Source organism: Protopterus annectens, chromosome 5.part0 (genome assembly GCF_019279795.1).
Source record: "Protopterus annectens isolate FY-2018-M chromosome 5.part0, PAN1.0, whole genome shotgun sequence".
In the NCBI taxonomy this organism is placed as follows: domain Eukaryota; kingdom Metazoa; phylum Chordata; order Ceratodontiformes; family Protopteridae; genus Protopterus; species Protopterus annectens.
In genome coordinates this window covers 1,172,074,607-1,172,090,950 of record NC_056735.1, presented here as the reverse complement: position 1 = coordinate 1,172,090,950, position 16,344 = coordinate 1,172,074,607, and the positions used below count along the sequence as shown (strand labels likewise).

Genomic DNA, 16,344 nt, shown 5'->3' with positions numbered 1-16,344 from the left:
CTAGGAAGATTTACAAGAACAAATGGAAACAATTGTCTGTCTGGGCTAACAAGAGAAATGTAGACCCCTTTTCAGTGCCCATTCCATCAGTTTTAGAATTTCTGGTTTCCATTTTTCGTAATGAAGAGAGTTACTCTGCAATCAAAGTAAAGCTGACTGCAGTCTCCAGTTTTCACACAGGCAAAGATCATTTATCACTGGCCTCCCTTAGGTTATGGAAGGCATTCCTTAAAGTTACTACTGTTTAACTCAGGCCACCTGTCAAAGACCCCTACCACTCCTTGGGATTTGACATTTCTTCTCCAGGCCTTAATTCAGACCCCCTTTGAACCTGCAACAAAGGCTGATCTAAAATTTGTTGTCCTGAAAATCATTTTTCTATTTGCCATTGCATCTACTAGAAGAGTTTCAGAACTTCAGGATCCATCTTGCTAGCCTTGTATCATTTTTCATAATGGTAGGATTTCTCTTCCTACCAAAGTAGATTCTGGATTCATCTTTAACCAGTCCATTAATTTACCAGTGTTATTCCCAAAATTTTCCAGTAAAGGAGAATATAAGCTTCATTTATTGGCTGTACAGACAGCTGAGATTTTATCTCCACAGAAGAAAAGCTTCCAGGCAATTGGACCAATTGTTTATTTCATTTTCAAAAGCTAACTTGGGACAGTCTGTGTCTAAAGTTACATTAGGATGATGGCTCACAGAATGTATTTCTTATGTTTATAAACACAAGGGTTTGTATTTTCCAAGACCACCACAAGCTCATTCCACAAGATCACTCTCCATTTCTTCTGCCTTCTTATCCAAAACTACTACAGATGGCATTTGTGCTGCTGCTACTTGGGCCAGTGCTCATACCTTCATAGCTCATTACAGGTTGGACATACTTTCTAGGAACAGGACAGTATTTGGTTCTGCTTTATTCTGGAATATCTTTCCATGAGGGCATCCTGGGTTGATACTAGTCAGGGACTCTGTCCCAAAGGTTTTGGAATAGATGAAAAAGACAACATCAGATACGAAAATTATGTACTCACCATAATGTTCGTTTTCATCTTTCCTCAACCTACCTCCTTCCTTCCCCCTTGCTGTGAAAGAACATATTTATTTATTTAAATTTGTTGACCGGGAGTGTCCGACTGGACATGGGTCCATTTTCAGCGGAGGCCCGGGGAGAAAAGCTCCACAGTAAAATAAACAGACAGTAGTTACATTGGATTACATAGCGATTAACAATTTAACATAGAAATTACTTACAACATATTTACAGATGAAGAACATAGTACATCAGTAGACAACTAGAATCTTTATCTGTGAAGTACATAACAGGCATTAACAAATGTAACAATGAGAAGTTCCTGCTGTATAATAAGTACTAGGCTTATGAGCATCTGAGCTTGCTATAATCAAGGCAGTTAGTGGAGTGGAAAGAAAGGTAGTAGTTGGATGGGGTGGATGATATTAGAGTGGGAGTTGCAAGGGCATAGCCAGCATGTTTTTAGGTGCATTTTTAATAAAGTTTTGAAGTTGGTGCATGATGGTACGGAGGTAATTGTGGGTGGGAGTGAGTTCCATAATTTGGCTATGGCGCAAGAGAATAGTGCTTCACCAGCAGAGTTATTGGCTTTAGTGATCTGCAAGTGATTTTTGTTGCTGGATCTTAGTGGTCTGGTAGTGCGATAGGGTTGGAGTAGATTCTGGAGGGATGGGACATTTAGTGGATGGTTTACTAGTTTGTGGGCGAGTGAGAATTGATACCACTGAAGGAGGTGAGGGAGTTCAAGCCAGCCCAGTTCAGCAAGTGAGAGACAGTGGTGACTACGGTAGGATGCTCCTGTGGCGAATTTGGCGATTTTGTTGTAGCAGGTCTCTAGCTTGTTTAGATAACATTGCCTTAGGTTGGTATATACTGGAGAGGCATAAAGTAGGGTGGAGATAAGGTGGGAATTTGCTATTGAAATCTTTGTTGCTTTGGTGAGAAATTGTTTATTTCTGTATAATGCTCCTAGTTTTTTGTGGACTTTTTTTATGGTCATGGATATGTGAATGTCAAATTTTAGTTTATTGTCCATTTCCACTCCTAGCAATTTGGTGTGTTCAGTTGGGTATATAGTGGTGTTGTCTTTTGCTGTGATGTTAAAGTGAGAGTTGTTTTGAGTATGTTTGGTGGGTTGGAAGATGAGTAGTTTAGTTTTGTTTGGGTTGAGTATTAATTGGGCATTGGATAACCATGTTTCAACAGAGGAAAAGGCTTCCTGTGTGATTTTTGCAGTTTGGGTAGGGACTGGGCTGAGCAGATGATGGTCGAGTCATCTGCGTATTGGATGAGTGTGCCATGTTTGGTGGCAGAGGCTAGATTATTGGTGTAAACAGAGAAGAGTAGGGGTCCAAGGATGGATCCTTGGGGAACCCCTATGGAGACAGGTAGTTGGGGAGATGTGTCATTCTGCCATACAACGGATTGTTGGCGTTCAGACAGGTAACTCTGAAACCAGTTGGTGACTGATTGTGAGAAGGATAGGTTATTGAGGACAGAGATAAGTTGTTTGTGTGGGACCATGTCAAATGCTTTAGATAGGTCTAGGAAAGTAGCAGAGGAGAGATAGCCATTGTTTTTATGCTGAAGGATAGTGTTAGTAAAGGAGAGTAAGGCAGTGGTGGTGCTATGGTTTGGTCGGAAACCATGCTGAGTACTGGAAAGGAGGTTGTTAGTAAGGAGGTAGTCTGAGACCTGAGAGTGTATGCATCTCTCTAGTATTTTGGAGAGTGGAGAGAGAATAGCTATGGGGCGGTAATTGGTTAGTTCTGCAGAGGGTCTGCCTTTGTGGAGGGAATTATATGTGAGACTTTCCACAATGTGGGAACGTAACTTTCTGACAGAGATCGGTTAATCAAGATGGATACTGGGTAGGCCAGAGCATCAGCTGCGATTTGTAGGTATTCACTTGGGAGGTTGTCTGCTGCTAATTTTGTGGGTTTAAGTTTAGTTAAGAGTTTTTTTATGTTGGAGGTAGGTACAGGAGAAAAAGAGAAGGCAGTGGGGAGATTACTAGTTGAAGGTGTGGGTTGGAGGGGAGGGGGGTTGTGTTGTTTAGCTAGTGATAGTATGGTTTGGGTGAAGTGTGTGTTGAATGAGGTAGCAATATTTTCTGAGGAGTGAGGGATGTTAGGAGGAAGGGGTACTGACTTTACCTGGGTGGAGGATGGGGTTTATGGAGGACCAGAATTGTTTGGGGCTGTGTTGTGAGGAGTCTAGGGCAGACTGGTAGTATTGGAATTTGTCCTGTTTTATTAGCTTTTTGACTCTGTTGCGTAGTTCTAGGAATTTCTGTCTAGCTGAGGGGGTTTTGGTTTTGCGCCAGTGCTCCCAGGCTTTATCCCTGTTTTTCATTTCTGACTTAGTGGTTTTCTGTAGCCATGGGGAGGGTTGTGCTTTGGTTCTGGAAAATCTTATGGGGGCATGGTAATTAAGGATGTTCAGGAAGGTAGTATTAAAAATTTCAACTGCGTCATCTAGACTGAGGTACTTTAGAGCATGCCAGTTACATTCTTTGAGGGATGAGATGAATGTGAGTGGGTTAAAGTTTATTTTTTTACGTATTTGACGATAGATGACAGGTTTAGCTTGGTACATGTATTTTTTGAGTAGGAATGTTGGGGAGTGATCACTGAGGCTATCTGATAAGCAGCCTGTTATATATGACTGGGGGTTCTTACTGACTAGTATCCAATCCAGGGTAGTGTGCTTGCTGGAGTTTTTATTTATCCTTGTTGGTGACTGGACTAGTTGGGTGAAGCCATGAAGGTGTACATGATGGGTTGGATTGTTGCCAGAACAGGATAGCCAGTCAATATTGAAATCACCTAAGATGATATTTTCTTGGGGGAGATGGTGGGTAGACCAGCTAAGGAGGTTTTCTAGTGGAGGGATGTTTTGGCCAGGTGGGAAGTAGCATCCAATTATGTTGATGGTTTTGTTTTGGTTAATTTTGAGGTTGGTATATAGTATTTCTTCATTGCCTATTTGTGGAGCTGATGATTTTAAGATCTGGATGTTTAGATGCTGTTTAAATATTATAGCTACACCACCTCCTTTTGTTTAGCCGGTCTACTCTTAGTATGCCGTAACCTGTAGGGAGTATTTGCTCACTGGTAATGTGAGGTTTTAGCCAGGTTTCTGTCAGGATGACTATATCTGGGGAGTACAGGTCTATGGTGGCATGGAGTTCATGGACTTTGTTGGATATACTTCTAATATTTAGGCTTAGTAGAAGGAAGTCACTTGGCTTTCTATTGGCTGTAATATGGGAGAAGTTGTGGTTTCTAGTCTGATTATGAGGATTGGGGTTGGAGATGGTAGGGCCAGGGTTGGGGTGGATGTCTCCACTTAGGGCTAGTTTTGATATGCATGAGATTATTAGTTTTCTCAGTTTTGAATGTGTTTGTTTATAAGGGAAACTTTATGATTGTGTTCTGTGGGTAATAGGTATGGTGGGAGGGTTACTATGTAAAGTTGTAGGGATGCTTTACGTTTGAGTAATATAGTTGGTAGAATATGTCAGGGGTGCATAGGGATGGTTCTTGAGCTGGTGGGAGGGGAGCTGAGTATGGGTGAGACATGAGTGGTGGTGTGAGTAGTAGTACAGTGGTAGTGGTTGAGTGGGGGAATGATGGAGCTTTGGTAGGATGTAAGATATGCAAGGAGAGTGCATGCAATGAGCAAAGGAAAGGTATGCTTGTACATGTTAGTTGAGGAGGTGTGATAGTAGAGGGAATATGGAGGAGGTAGTGTTGGGTTAGCGCTGTGGTTGGCTATTGGAAAGATGGGAGGGGTTTGAGTGCAATAAAGGTGGGACCACTGGGGGCGGGAGGGAATAGGGGGCAGGGTGGGGAGCGGCGGTAGAGACCCTGTTAGGTTCTTGTATGAGGGGCTGGAAACAATCACAAAGCAAAGACAAGTATGTGTTAAGAAACAATCACAATTGACCAAAGACTGCTCTGAAACTGTAAGTAATTTCTTACTTTCTCAGGTGGAAAAACAGGATAACCTTGTATCAGTAGGCTACTGTGGTCATAGTTTAAATTAACAAACACACAGTATTGATCAGTTATGGATACTATTTGCTAACAGAAGGGAATAAGAGAAAGTGGAAGATGTGTGTGTGTGTGTGTGTGTGTGTGTGTGTGTGTGTGTGTGTGTGTGTGTGTGCGTGTGTGTGTGTGTGTGTTTGTGTGTGTGTGTGTGTGGTGGGGGAGGGGGCTGCTTACAGCCAAAGCAGAGTGCTCTCCAGGGGAAAATGAAGATTGGCTCAAACAGGTAGACCATACTCAAAGTTAACTGTAGCTGTTTGCAGACAGTTCAGACCCGGACTGCGCTTTTCTTATAAGAATGTTAAAGGTGGTACCGCAGTTGAATACTTAAGAGTGGTGTTAGGTCTAGAAAAGAAGAGTACAGAGAGGAGTAAGCACTTTTGAGATGGTAAATATATATTATAAAGATTATAAAAAACACACTGAGCAAATAGCTACCACATGCAGGACAATGTCCTGAACCAACTACTTAGTATATGCAGATACTGAGCCAATTGGAAGAACATTAGAAAACAAAAACCCAGACAGTTATGCAGTCACAGATAAAAATATAGCGAGCAGCAATCTGTCGTGGTTCTCATGTGATTCTATCCACCAGTAACAGCACAAACTTATAGAAATAATTTAGACACTAGTATGAGCTGTCTACACACAACACAATTACATGAATAACATTAGTGAACAAGGTGCAGCTATGCAAATAGACCATACATACTATTATACTAGAAACAACTTGGTGCATGCCATAGTAACATCAAAAATAAAGCATAAAACATATTAGATGTCTAACACAATTCAACATAAACATATACAGTTGTAAAATGTCTAATACAGTTCAACATAAATAGGCATTTACAGTTGTAAAACACTTACTGGAGAGACATTGAGCCTTTATGGGGCCTGTAGCAGAGTGGATTGTAGTTTTACAAATGGTACCTGCCACAGGTAATATTTATTAACTTTGGTTTTGTCTTAAGATAATAAACAGGGAAGGGGGAGGGGAGAACAAGGGTGTGAGCAGGCAGTTCTTTGTACTGCTGCTAATGAGCCAAAGCAAGACAAGTATGTGTTAAGAAACAATCACAATTGACCAAAGACTGCTCTGAAACTGTAAGTCATTTCTTACTTTCTCAGGTGGAAAAACAGGATAACCTTGTATCAGTAGGCTACTGTGGTCATAGTTTAAATTAACAAACACACAGTATTGATCAGTTATGGATACTATTTGCTAACAGAAGGGAATAAGAGAAAGTGGAAGATGTGTGTGATATCATATCCATTTGATCTCCTGGAATGACCTGGAGGGATTTTCCTTTTGGTCTTCCCTCTTAGCTCCAGATACCATTTCTGGCTTGTTTCTAGACATTTATAGAATTATTTCCCATCTATATATTGATATCAGGGGGGGGGAGCTTGATTGCAGTAATCTGGGGCTTAAGAGAGGATTACGTATAAGGCGAGGAGCTTGAGCTACAGATCCAAAATCTGAGAAGTGTCTAAAATTGGATCCGAGGTCGGATCCAAAACCCAGAGGCTGAGGAAGAATAAAAATAGACATGGATGCATTGATATAGTGACTACATAACTTTTGTTTTTTGGATCATTAGACAGAATTAACCCAAACGACAGTTTGCCCACCTGTCAGCAGTGGCACAATTTTTGACAGAATGTAGGATATGTGTTGCTAGTGTGAAAAGGTTAATAGGAAGAAGATATAAGGTATGTCAAGAAATGAGAAGGAAACAGAGAGGTTGAAAAGAGACTGGGAAAAGCAGTTGGTTCTAAATGCAGAGTGAGATTAGCGGACAGAGATCAGCACGTCTCCCAGATATGCCACTAAGTTAAGAAAATTCAGAATATTTGCTTGGAAGTGCCTTCCCAGATAATTTTACACACCAAGCAGATTACAAAAAATGTTTCAGCAGGCTAATATGTGTTGGAGATGTTTTGATTTGGGAAAGAGAAAGCTGGCAGCACATTTTGTTGGAATGTTCAGAACTGGATAGTTTTAGTCAAACCCTGCAAAATATCTTTAACGAGATTTGTTGAACAGTTTCGAGTGACTTAAAACCTGTTTTTCCTGGGTTATGATTGGACAGTTGATGTTTCTAAATGTCAGAAAGCATTGTATTATTGAGCCTGTTCTTAACACCAACAAAGGCTATAATCTGTAGGTGAAAGTCAGGAATAGTGCCACCAGGCCAAGACACCAAACAACTAATGGATAAGATGTCAGAGGTGAAGAGTAAAAGTATGCAGTGCAAATCACAGCAACAATACTGAATAATTTCCTTCCATGGTTATAAAATAAAGGCAGTTGTAGCTCTAACTAGTCTCAACATTGACCCCGGGAAGCTGAAGGAACAGCTTGGCTGGTGGGGGTTGAAGAGACATCAGACTTTTTGCTTGAAGCTGTGATTTGGTCAGTCTGGACTGAGGAAGATGAGCTACTTGAGAAACTCTGCCAGATGATCCCCTATAAACTCCAGGGTGTGGATGGGAAGGAAAGGAAACTTGTAGTTGACTGTGATGCCCAGTGTAGACATGCATGGAACATTTAGTCCTTGGCACTTGTCAGTTGATGTCTGGTGGGAGCTTTGAGGAGCCAGTCATGAAGATATGGAAACACCCAGAATACCAGCAATCTCAGGTGACGTGCAAGCACTATCATACATTTGGTGAACACAAGGGGGGGGGGGGGCTATGGTGAGTCCAAAGGGTTCTGACTTGAAAGTGACTGGGTCCCAGCCGGAAGTGAAGTTATCTCCTGGATCATCTGTCTAGTTTTATGTGATACTATGCATCCTGGATCTCTACTGAGCACGCCCAATCATCCTGCCTCAAGAGAGGGAGAATGGGCTTAACTGTGACCATTCAGAACTTGGAGTGTTTGACAAATTGGTTTGTGGAATTGGTTTGTGGATTAGGTGCAATATGGGCCTCAGGTCCCCTGTCTGCTTTGGTACCAAAAAGAATGTTGAATAAGTTCAGATTCCTCACTGTTCTGTTGGGAACTCTTGGATGACTCTCGCTTAGCAGCTTTTCTATCTCTGAAGCTGCTTCCTGCCTCTAATGGGGTGGTACATCAGGAACTTTTTGTGACTGAATGGGTGGGGGAAGGTAAAAGGGAATTTAATAGCCTCTAGTAATTATTCTCTGCACCCAGACATCTTTGATGATGGATGTCCAGGCTACTGGGTGCAGAGATAAGCACCCCCTAGACTTCCTCCAGAGTGCAGCAGTCAGGCAACCATTCAAGGGAGCTGAAAAGGTTCCTCAGTAAAAAGGCCTCCCCTGCCACGTGGGTAATATCTATCATTAAAAAGTATATGAGATATTCGGAGATGAATGCATTATTGATGATGATATGGAATAAATTGTACTTTGAAAGAAGATTACCACATTTAGTTTGTATATGATACTAATGAGTATTGTCAGCATTCTTCACCTTAGATGTGCTAGTAAGTATATTCCTAGCACATGTGTTTCCTGTACGTGTGTTTGTCAAGAGTTTAAGTTGTTTTTATGTTATGAAAGTTTTGAAAATCAAGTTGTTTTAAAAAATCAGTTTACGGTCATTTTGCAACCACCTTCTATGCAAATGTATTCTGCCAAGTCATAAAGACTTGGGCTGTGTGGAGAATACCCTCCTGCACCATACCTCGTGATTTGGCACGTATCTCTGACCCAGCTTAGATACCTCTTTGGTCTATTGACCGAGTTATCTGAGGTTTACCTTGGAGACCTGTTTGATTTTAGCCTGTGCTACTGTGTAGTCAAGCTGCATTTGTCCACCATTTCTCTGCTGCACAATATCATGATAGCAGATTTGTGGCTAAGCACAGACTTGCCAGGTGGTCCCTGAGGGTGGTATTCTATCTTTGGCCTTTTTTAAATACCCCAGTTCTCCTTGGGATTTTAACTTCAATGGCAGACCCATTCATCCAACCTTTGCACCAGGTGGCTCAAAGAATCGGAAGTTATTCTTTTGGAAAACTGTCTCTAGTTACCACAACAGTTGAATTTTGAATCTTCAGTGCCTCATTTGCAAAATAAACTTCCTTGGTCTTTCACAGTAACAAGTTTTCTTAATGTTTCCTCCCAAAAAGCATTTGAGAACTGTCAGTCTATTCATTTCCCTATTTTGTTCCTGGGACAGAATCCATGGGGTGCCCAGGAAATGTACTGTCAACAGCTTTATCCAAAAGGGCTACACAAGCTCAAGAAGGAAGGATCAGCAGTTGTGTTTCCTTTACTGTGATTAAAAATGTTTGCAGCTACCAGGCAAACACACTCCAAATTAATTGTCAGCTGCATTGTTTCTGTCACCACACAGCCAAGCATCAGTTGCCCAGGGCTGTTAAAGTTTGATGACATTGCTGCTTCTGGTTTACTTATGAGCAATCAAATCAAATTCCAGCAAATCACTGGTTTCAGAAAAATAACCATCAAAACCAGTGATGAGAAAACAATGGGGAAATTTTTTTTTAAATGGAGAGCTAACCCCCCTCCCTTAAATTATATATACCAACTGTATAGTCACATTGCACTGGGGGAAAAAGGGAGAATCCTTGAAAAGCACACCACTGGCTCTCACCAGTAGCATAGCTAGGGTCAGGAGAGAGGGGCAATTGCCCCGAGCACAAATTTGTGGAGGGGTGCAATCAGCCGATCCCAAATGCTGTTTAATGCATGCTGACTTTTAAAAGCCAATATTGCATTTGCGGTCAAACCGAGCGCTGTAGTGCTCCCTGTGTGTCTAAATTGTACAAAGTGCTTTCTATATTGTAATAAGCAGATTGCTACAGTTTAAATGTAAAAAAAAAATGTGTGTGTGTGTCTGTATATATATATATATATATATATATATATATATATATATAAAACCTGAGCACTGTAGCGCTCCTTACATGGTATAAACAGTAGCAACTGCTTGCTATATTTGTCATTTGTAGCAAGCATTTTGCAACATTTTCAAAGGGAAAAAAAATAGTTTTTAATTTAAAAAAAAAATGAGAGGATGAACGGTTGTGGGCAGGGACTGGACCTCTTTTTTTTTTGCTCTTCAGTTGAAAAGCAGAGTGGGGAGTGATTTTGAATTAGGTACTGTCTGCAGGAAGCCAGTTGGCATTCCTGCAGCAGCTTTGTAGAAGTCTTTTTGCTGTTCAGTTGAAGAGCTGAGGGGGATGGGGTGCTACTTCACTGGACCATAACTGCAACATTAAATTTTTCTATCCATATCCACTTGTCCAGCAGTACTTCTACCAACTGTAACTATGCTGCTGCTGCTTTTGATATCTATGTATAAAAAGTGATTGTTGCTGACTCATCTGCTTCCTCGGATTTACACAGTGTATACCTTCACCCAGGCACTGATATTTGGATCTCTGCTCAGGAGTCAGGCTTCATTTGGAATTTCTGAGCTGCAGACTTGTACTTTATGAAATGTGATTGTTTAACCTTTCCAGAGAAGTGGTGATTCCTGCTTTTGGATCCTTCAGAGATATTTACTACTATAGAATACCCTGTGAAGTAAGATATATACTTGTGATTAATTGCTGTATTACTTGATCTTCATAAGGGCCCTCCACAGTGGTTTATTGTACTTTTTTCAATCCCCTGTTACTGGACGATTCCTTTGCCCCATAGATATAATAAGATTGTACTTTATCTTTCTTTAGTATTTTTTTATCTTTCAATTTCTACAGTGTATCACATGGGGGCAGACCTGGTGTGCTTGGGACTGGGTGTACCCTCTAAAAACAGGGCACAACGTTTGAGGTCTCACCATCCAGGTATGGATGCTAAAGGTTGCTTAGGAGCCATGCTGAGAGTGAGGTCTCAGTAAGGAAATTCACACCTGTTAGTATAGAAGGCTGTTTTGGAGAGTTAAATGTCTACTGATATAATAATTATTTCTATCTGTGATTCACTTTATGCTCTTAGGTATCAGCCTATATGTTTTTACAACATAATCTGCACCTGACATTTATTCTTCTGTTTATATAGTGACGAAGTATATTTGTGGTATTTTGTCTTACAGATTTGCTGCTTTTGGCTTGTTTTTTTTTTTTTGTTTACAAAGCTTCCTTGATTAGTATTTGGATCTGATGTCTTCATTCAGTTTGTTATGCTTATTGAGAGTTAACCAAATACCTAAATGGAGGGGAACATCCTCAAGGAAAACAGTCTGCAGACATAAAATGATGTACTGAAATTACTCTTGGTCTGAGCCACAATTCCTAAACTTATGGCTGATGGTGACCAAATGTGTTCTTGTTTGTTAGATGCTGGCACTTCTCAGATAATTCAGAATGCAGATGTACTTTAGTTTCTTTAGCCTGTCCTGTATGCTGTGTGTGAGCTGACTAACTGACTCCCTGTCATCTTGATAATGTCTCTGTTATCTGTATCAGTGGAGTTGGATCAGTTTCCTTACAAATAATTGCACAGTAATCAGTCTGTTGCAGTTCGCTGAGATCAAAGTTTGCAGACTTGGACTGTGCAAGATTGCTGCATTGTGAGACCACTGTTCACTTCTGTGGGACTTTCACCTTTTCCCGTTTTTGTGTGATTACTGCAAATTGAGTGCCATTGTGAACTTTCCTACCAATGCTTGTATACTGCAACAAGGTCTGGACCAGACCAATGCCCGGTGTCACGATAATGGGCTCAAACTCTGTGTCAAAAAGTGTAGAGTGTTTTTCATTGGAAAAAAAGGACTTCTTAGTTCATACTATATAAAGGGCATCTCCTTAAAATTGGCAGACTCATCAGAGATCTGGGTACCTTTGTCAACATCAACTTATCCTTTGGCCATCATGTATCAGTCGTATTCAGGTAATCATTTTAAATGACCCATTTAGTTTCTAGGCTCATCTCTTCTAGGTTCAGGAAATTTTTAGTGCCTGTCTACACATCCATCATTAGACCTATCACTGAGTACCTTGTTCCCTTCAGAATGTACCTATCCAGACATTTTGCCTAACCAGAGAGATGCTGTCAGAGTCCTAATAAAAATCGATGGCTGGAATAATTTTCCTAAGCGGTCCAGACAGACAAAAGCTCTCTCTCTCTATATTCTGTGTTATGCAGACTTTTACATGGTAGTATTTGGCTGCTTTTACATGCTGAAAAATACCCTGCACTAAAAGACCCATTCATTTTTATGAAATTGGTGGTACTACTAATACCCACACTAAAGATCTTAATCTTACCACATAAACAGGACGTCTTGGTGTTATAGCCGTATAACCCATTGCATTGCCTATGTATAGAACACATCAAAGAAAGCACCATTTTGACCATGCTTAAAGCCAAGCATCACGACTGGATGGTTAGTAGCAAATTCTTTGCTGAGGTACGTAGTATAGGTCTCATTATGGTAGTTAAGTGTCTCAGCTCTACAGGGCTGTTCTAGCTAGGCACCTTAGTGGTCCACCAGGCACTGTTCTAAAATTACATTTTGACTGAAAATTTTTTCTGTTGATTGTGTATTGGTCTAACATAGGAGCACCCTTTGATGAAGTATAATTTGACATTACCAGCCCTTGCCTTCACAATGTTTTAGGATTTATTAGAACGCAATGTCCCATGGCTTGACTTAAAAGGAAGCCCTTAACTGTTCATCAGTTGTTAATATTGTAAGAACAGTACTGTAGTTAAATGACAGCTGTATTAATATGGTAAGTAATTAGTATAAACATCAGTTTGCTTTACCAATTTGACTGATTCCTGACATTTTTTGTTTTTTGTAAGTATGAGTTTTAAAATTGTTTACTGTATAGTGGTAGAATTCTAATTCATTAAGTTATCACCAGTTAGGTTGTAGCAGCTACATAGTAAAACAAAAACTGATTTTTTTTTTCTTTGTTTAATTGCAGACCTGAATGGACATCAGATCTCAATACCTATAGAGTCGAGGCAGCTTGGAAGCTGTCGCAGTGGGATTTAGTGGAGGAGTACCTAGCTACTGGTATGCTGTGGTTGCATGGCTTGAGTATTTCTGTGTGCTTAGTGAAGCATTTTAGTATTTAACCCAATAGTCTTTTGGTAACGCGTTTGATCAATGTAGTATTAACTGGAGGTGCGTTGTGTTGCCCACTGTCCCAAATGTTCTGCTTTTTTTTATATATATATAATATGCTGCAATACATATAATATGACTGGATGTCAGCAACACTGAGATTGAGGCATAAGCATTTTTAGCAAAACTGCAGAATCTGACTTAAGTTCTGCAGGGTTACTTACATGCAGCTCACAGATACATTGTTTTCATTCAATGTAGCCACACCCCTGTTTAGCAAAACTTTTGTTTTTAGCAATTTGTTTATTCCATTGAATGCAGAACATTATCACCATTCCCTTTCAAGGAATGGTTTTAGAGAGTTTGTCTTACAGTTGTAGCTTGATACTCTTGTGTTAAAGAATTTGTTTTGTAATTCATTTTGAAGATGGATTTTTGTGGATTTCAAAATACATTTCATTAACTGCTTGTGTTAACTTTTGTTGATGACTGTAGTGATTGTAATTAGTATAAGTAGGCACTTTTCCAAATCAGGGAATCTGATAAGTTCATCATATTGATCACTGATGCAATAGCTTTAGCTATATGGGTTGTGTCCTGCTAGGGGTATAACAACTGACCTGCTTCCAAAGCTTCAGGACACCTTCCACACACCCAAACTGTCAGGCAGCTCAAGCTGAGAGGCCTAAAAGACAAATTTGAGAAATAAGCCCTTCAGAGGTTTTCTGCCACCAAGATTACTTGCCTCTAAGACTTTCCAGGAGCAACAGTTGGCTTGGTGCTGCTCTTTTGCTGGGCAGGTAAGTTCCCTTTGGAGAAAAACCTTCCTTTTTCTAAATTAATTTTTTATTTTATCATTTTCCACTTCAGAAAAGTTATTTTAAAGCTAGGAGTTTTGTGGTTTAATGGGCTGTCACAAGACTATATCGTACTTTTAAAAGGGAGCACTCTTTCATCCTGTCAGTTTAAAAGTGTGTAAAGCAACTGAAAACCATTTTTCTGCAGGCAAAATTGTATTTATTTTACTTTTGAGGGTTGGCAACATATTTTTATTGTGTTTTTTGTTTGAAAAAGTGACTTTTAAAGACTTGTAGTTTTTACTGGCATTTACTGTTTGTCTTCCCCAGGAAAGAGGCACCATTTTCTACTTGACCATGGAACAAACTATGGCCCATGGTCATCCTATTTCTAGCCACAAATCTAAAGTTAAGCAAACAGCCTTTGCCACCATCACAGGCTGCAGTTTGCCTCAATCTCAGGTGGGTGACTCTGCTGTCACCTTTTGTTGTTCCTCAGACCACTTGTCTTTTACCCTGGATCCCTCTGGTGTACATTTACAGCCACTGTGCACTGGGGGTTAGTCGTGTCCTCTGTGGCTCTTGGGGTCCTCTCAGTGGGCAAGAGAGACCAACTCTTATTGGTTCTCTTGTGTCAGAATGCTGTATTACTGGGGAAGCTGTCACTATTAGTGACACTTGTCCCCATTTTTCCTGTCAAAAAGAAACCTAAAACTAAGCATGTGTCTTCTCCTTCTCAAATTTCCTTAGACAGGAGTAGTTTACTGTGTTTCGATCAGGGTTTAATTCAGGTTATTGATCCTTTGTGTAAAGTAGATTCTGTTAAAAGAAAGAGAGATACCTCTTTTTCTGAAGAGATTCAAAATTCTGAATCTGAGCAGAAAGATGAAGAGGCAGATACAGAGTTTTCTCCTGAGATTTCTGATTCAGACTTAGAGGCGAGCACAGTTTCTTATTCTCCCTGCAGGGATTTTGCTTTTTGTGAGACTAGTACTAGAATTCGCCAGTATTTTCAGTGGAGAACACTTGGGTTTCTCAGTCTCTTAGAAAGTACTATGATTTCTTACTGAAGAAATGTTGAAAGCCTACAGCTATTCCTCCTGTTCTGTCTGGTTTAGAAGATGTGTGTGTTACTGCCTGCATTTTTTTTTGATAGCTAGCCAGCTGCACCTAAAAAGGCAGCTAGGATATATAAAAAGTTGCTCAGTCTTTCAAGTTTTTTATACTATTCCCTGTTCTGACCCAGCAAATGTAGCTTTTGTTGATCCCACTGCTGCTAAACAAGCAGTTAATTTCAGTCCTACTCTTACTAATAAGGATGGGAAAATTATTGTTAAGTATGAAAAAAAAGTGTATACTTTTGCAACTTTGATTTTCAGAATTGTCAGGCTCATATGTTAGTTTGTTCTTACTAATTGTGAGTGTATGAAGCACATTTTATTTGCACTACTTGAGGAAAATCTGCTTTAAATTATTTAGTTTCTTTCATTGCACAGGTCACTCACTACTCATTGTTTAGAGTGTGTGTATGACTCTGTTGAAACTTCTTCTAGGGCTATGGCCACTGGTACTATTTTGAGGAGGTTTGCATGGCTGAATTCTCAGAATCTCCCAAATGATGTTAAAAATTATATTTTAAATTTCTCCTTTGGGTAGAGATTCAGTTTATGGCCCCTCCGATGCAGAGGTGATCAGAAAGGGTAAGCTGATTCAGAGAATCTCTCAAGATTTTTCTCCCCTCCTTTTCAAAATTTTCTAAGGGATTTTCTAACTGCACATCCAGTTTTGGCAAAAAACAATAAAACAATCTCAGTAAAATACAGTTAAACAGACATTTAAGAAGAATACTGGAAGCATACCCTCCAACCCAATACCATATTTATGGGCAAGTTTAATTACCCCACTATTAACTGGGAGTCGTATACAACAACAAACATGCAGGCACAGAAACATCTGGATTTTGTAAACACAAATTCCCTGAACAAGATTGTCAATATGCCACGAAGGGTGCAAACATACTGGATCTGGTCTTTATTAATTTGGGGTAATGCTGCATATCCCCTAGTGCAATGCCTTTTCTGGTAAGTTCAGACCACAAAGCAGTCTCCTTTCAAGTAAAAATAAAGGCAAGAACCCCAACTAACCCCAGAATGTTCAGGAACTACTCTAAGGCTTACTTCCTACTGTTAAGTGCTAACCTGGCAAAATTTACATGAAACCTGAACACTGCTGCCTATGCGGAACTGTTCACAGAAGTCCTATACGAGCATGTTAATACCTGCATAGAAGCAGATGTACCCAGTAGGAGGAAGTACAGTACTAACAAAAAAAACAAAAAAAGAGTCAGTCTGGTGGAATCACATCAGCAGACTGTATAACAGAAGGAAGACAATCATGACATAAAGTAGGCGGCGTAGCACCCAGCAG

The 16,344-nt window shown here is 40.1% G+C and overlaps 1 protein-coding gene across 1 annotated transcript in view; it reads left to right on the top strand.

The window, feature by feature from the left end:
- ATR (ATR serine/threonine kinase) overlaps positions 1-16,344 on the top strand; it is a 1,835,177-nt gene that overhangs the window by 1,174,971 nt on the left and 643,862 nt on the right. The window contains exon 31 of the mRNA XM_044071973.1: positions 12,978-13,069. Coding sequence (XP_043927908.1) covers positions 12,978-13,069 — 92 coding nt within the window. The remainder of the gene's footprint in view (positions 1-12,977; positions 13,070-16,344) is intronic.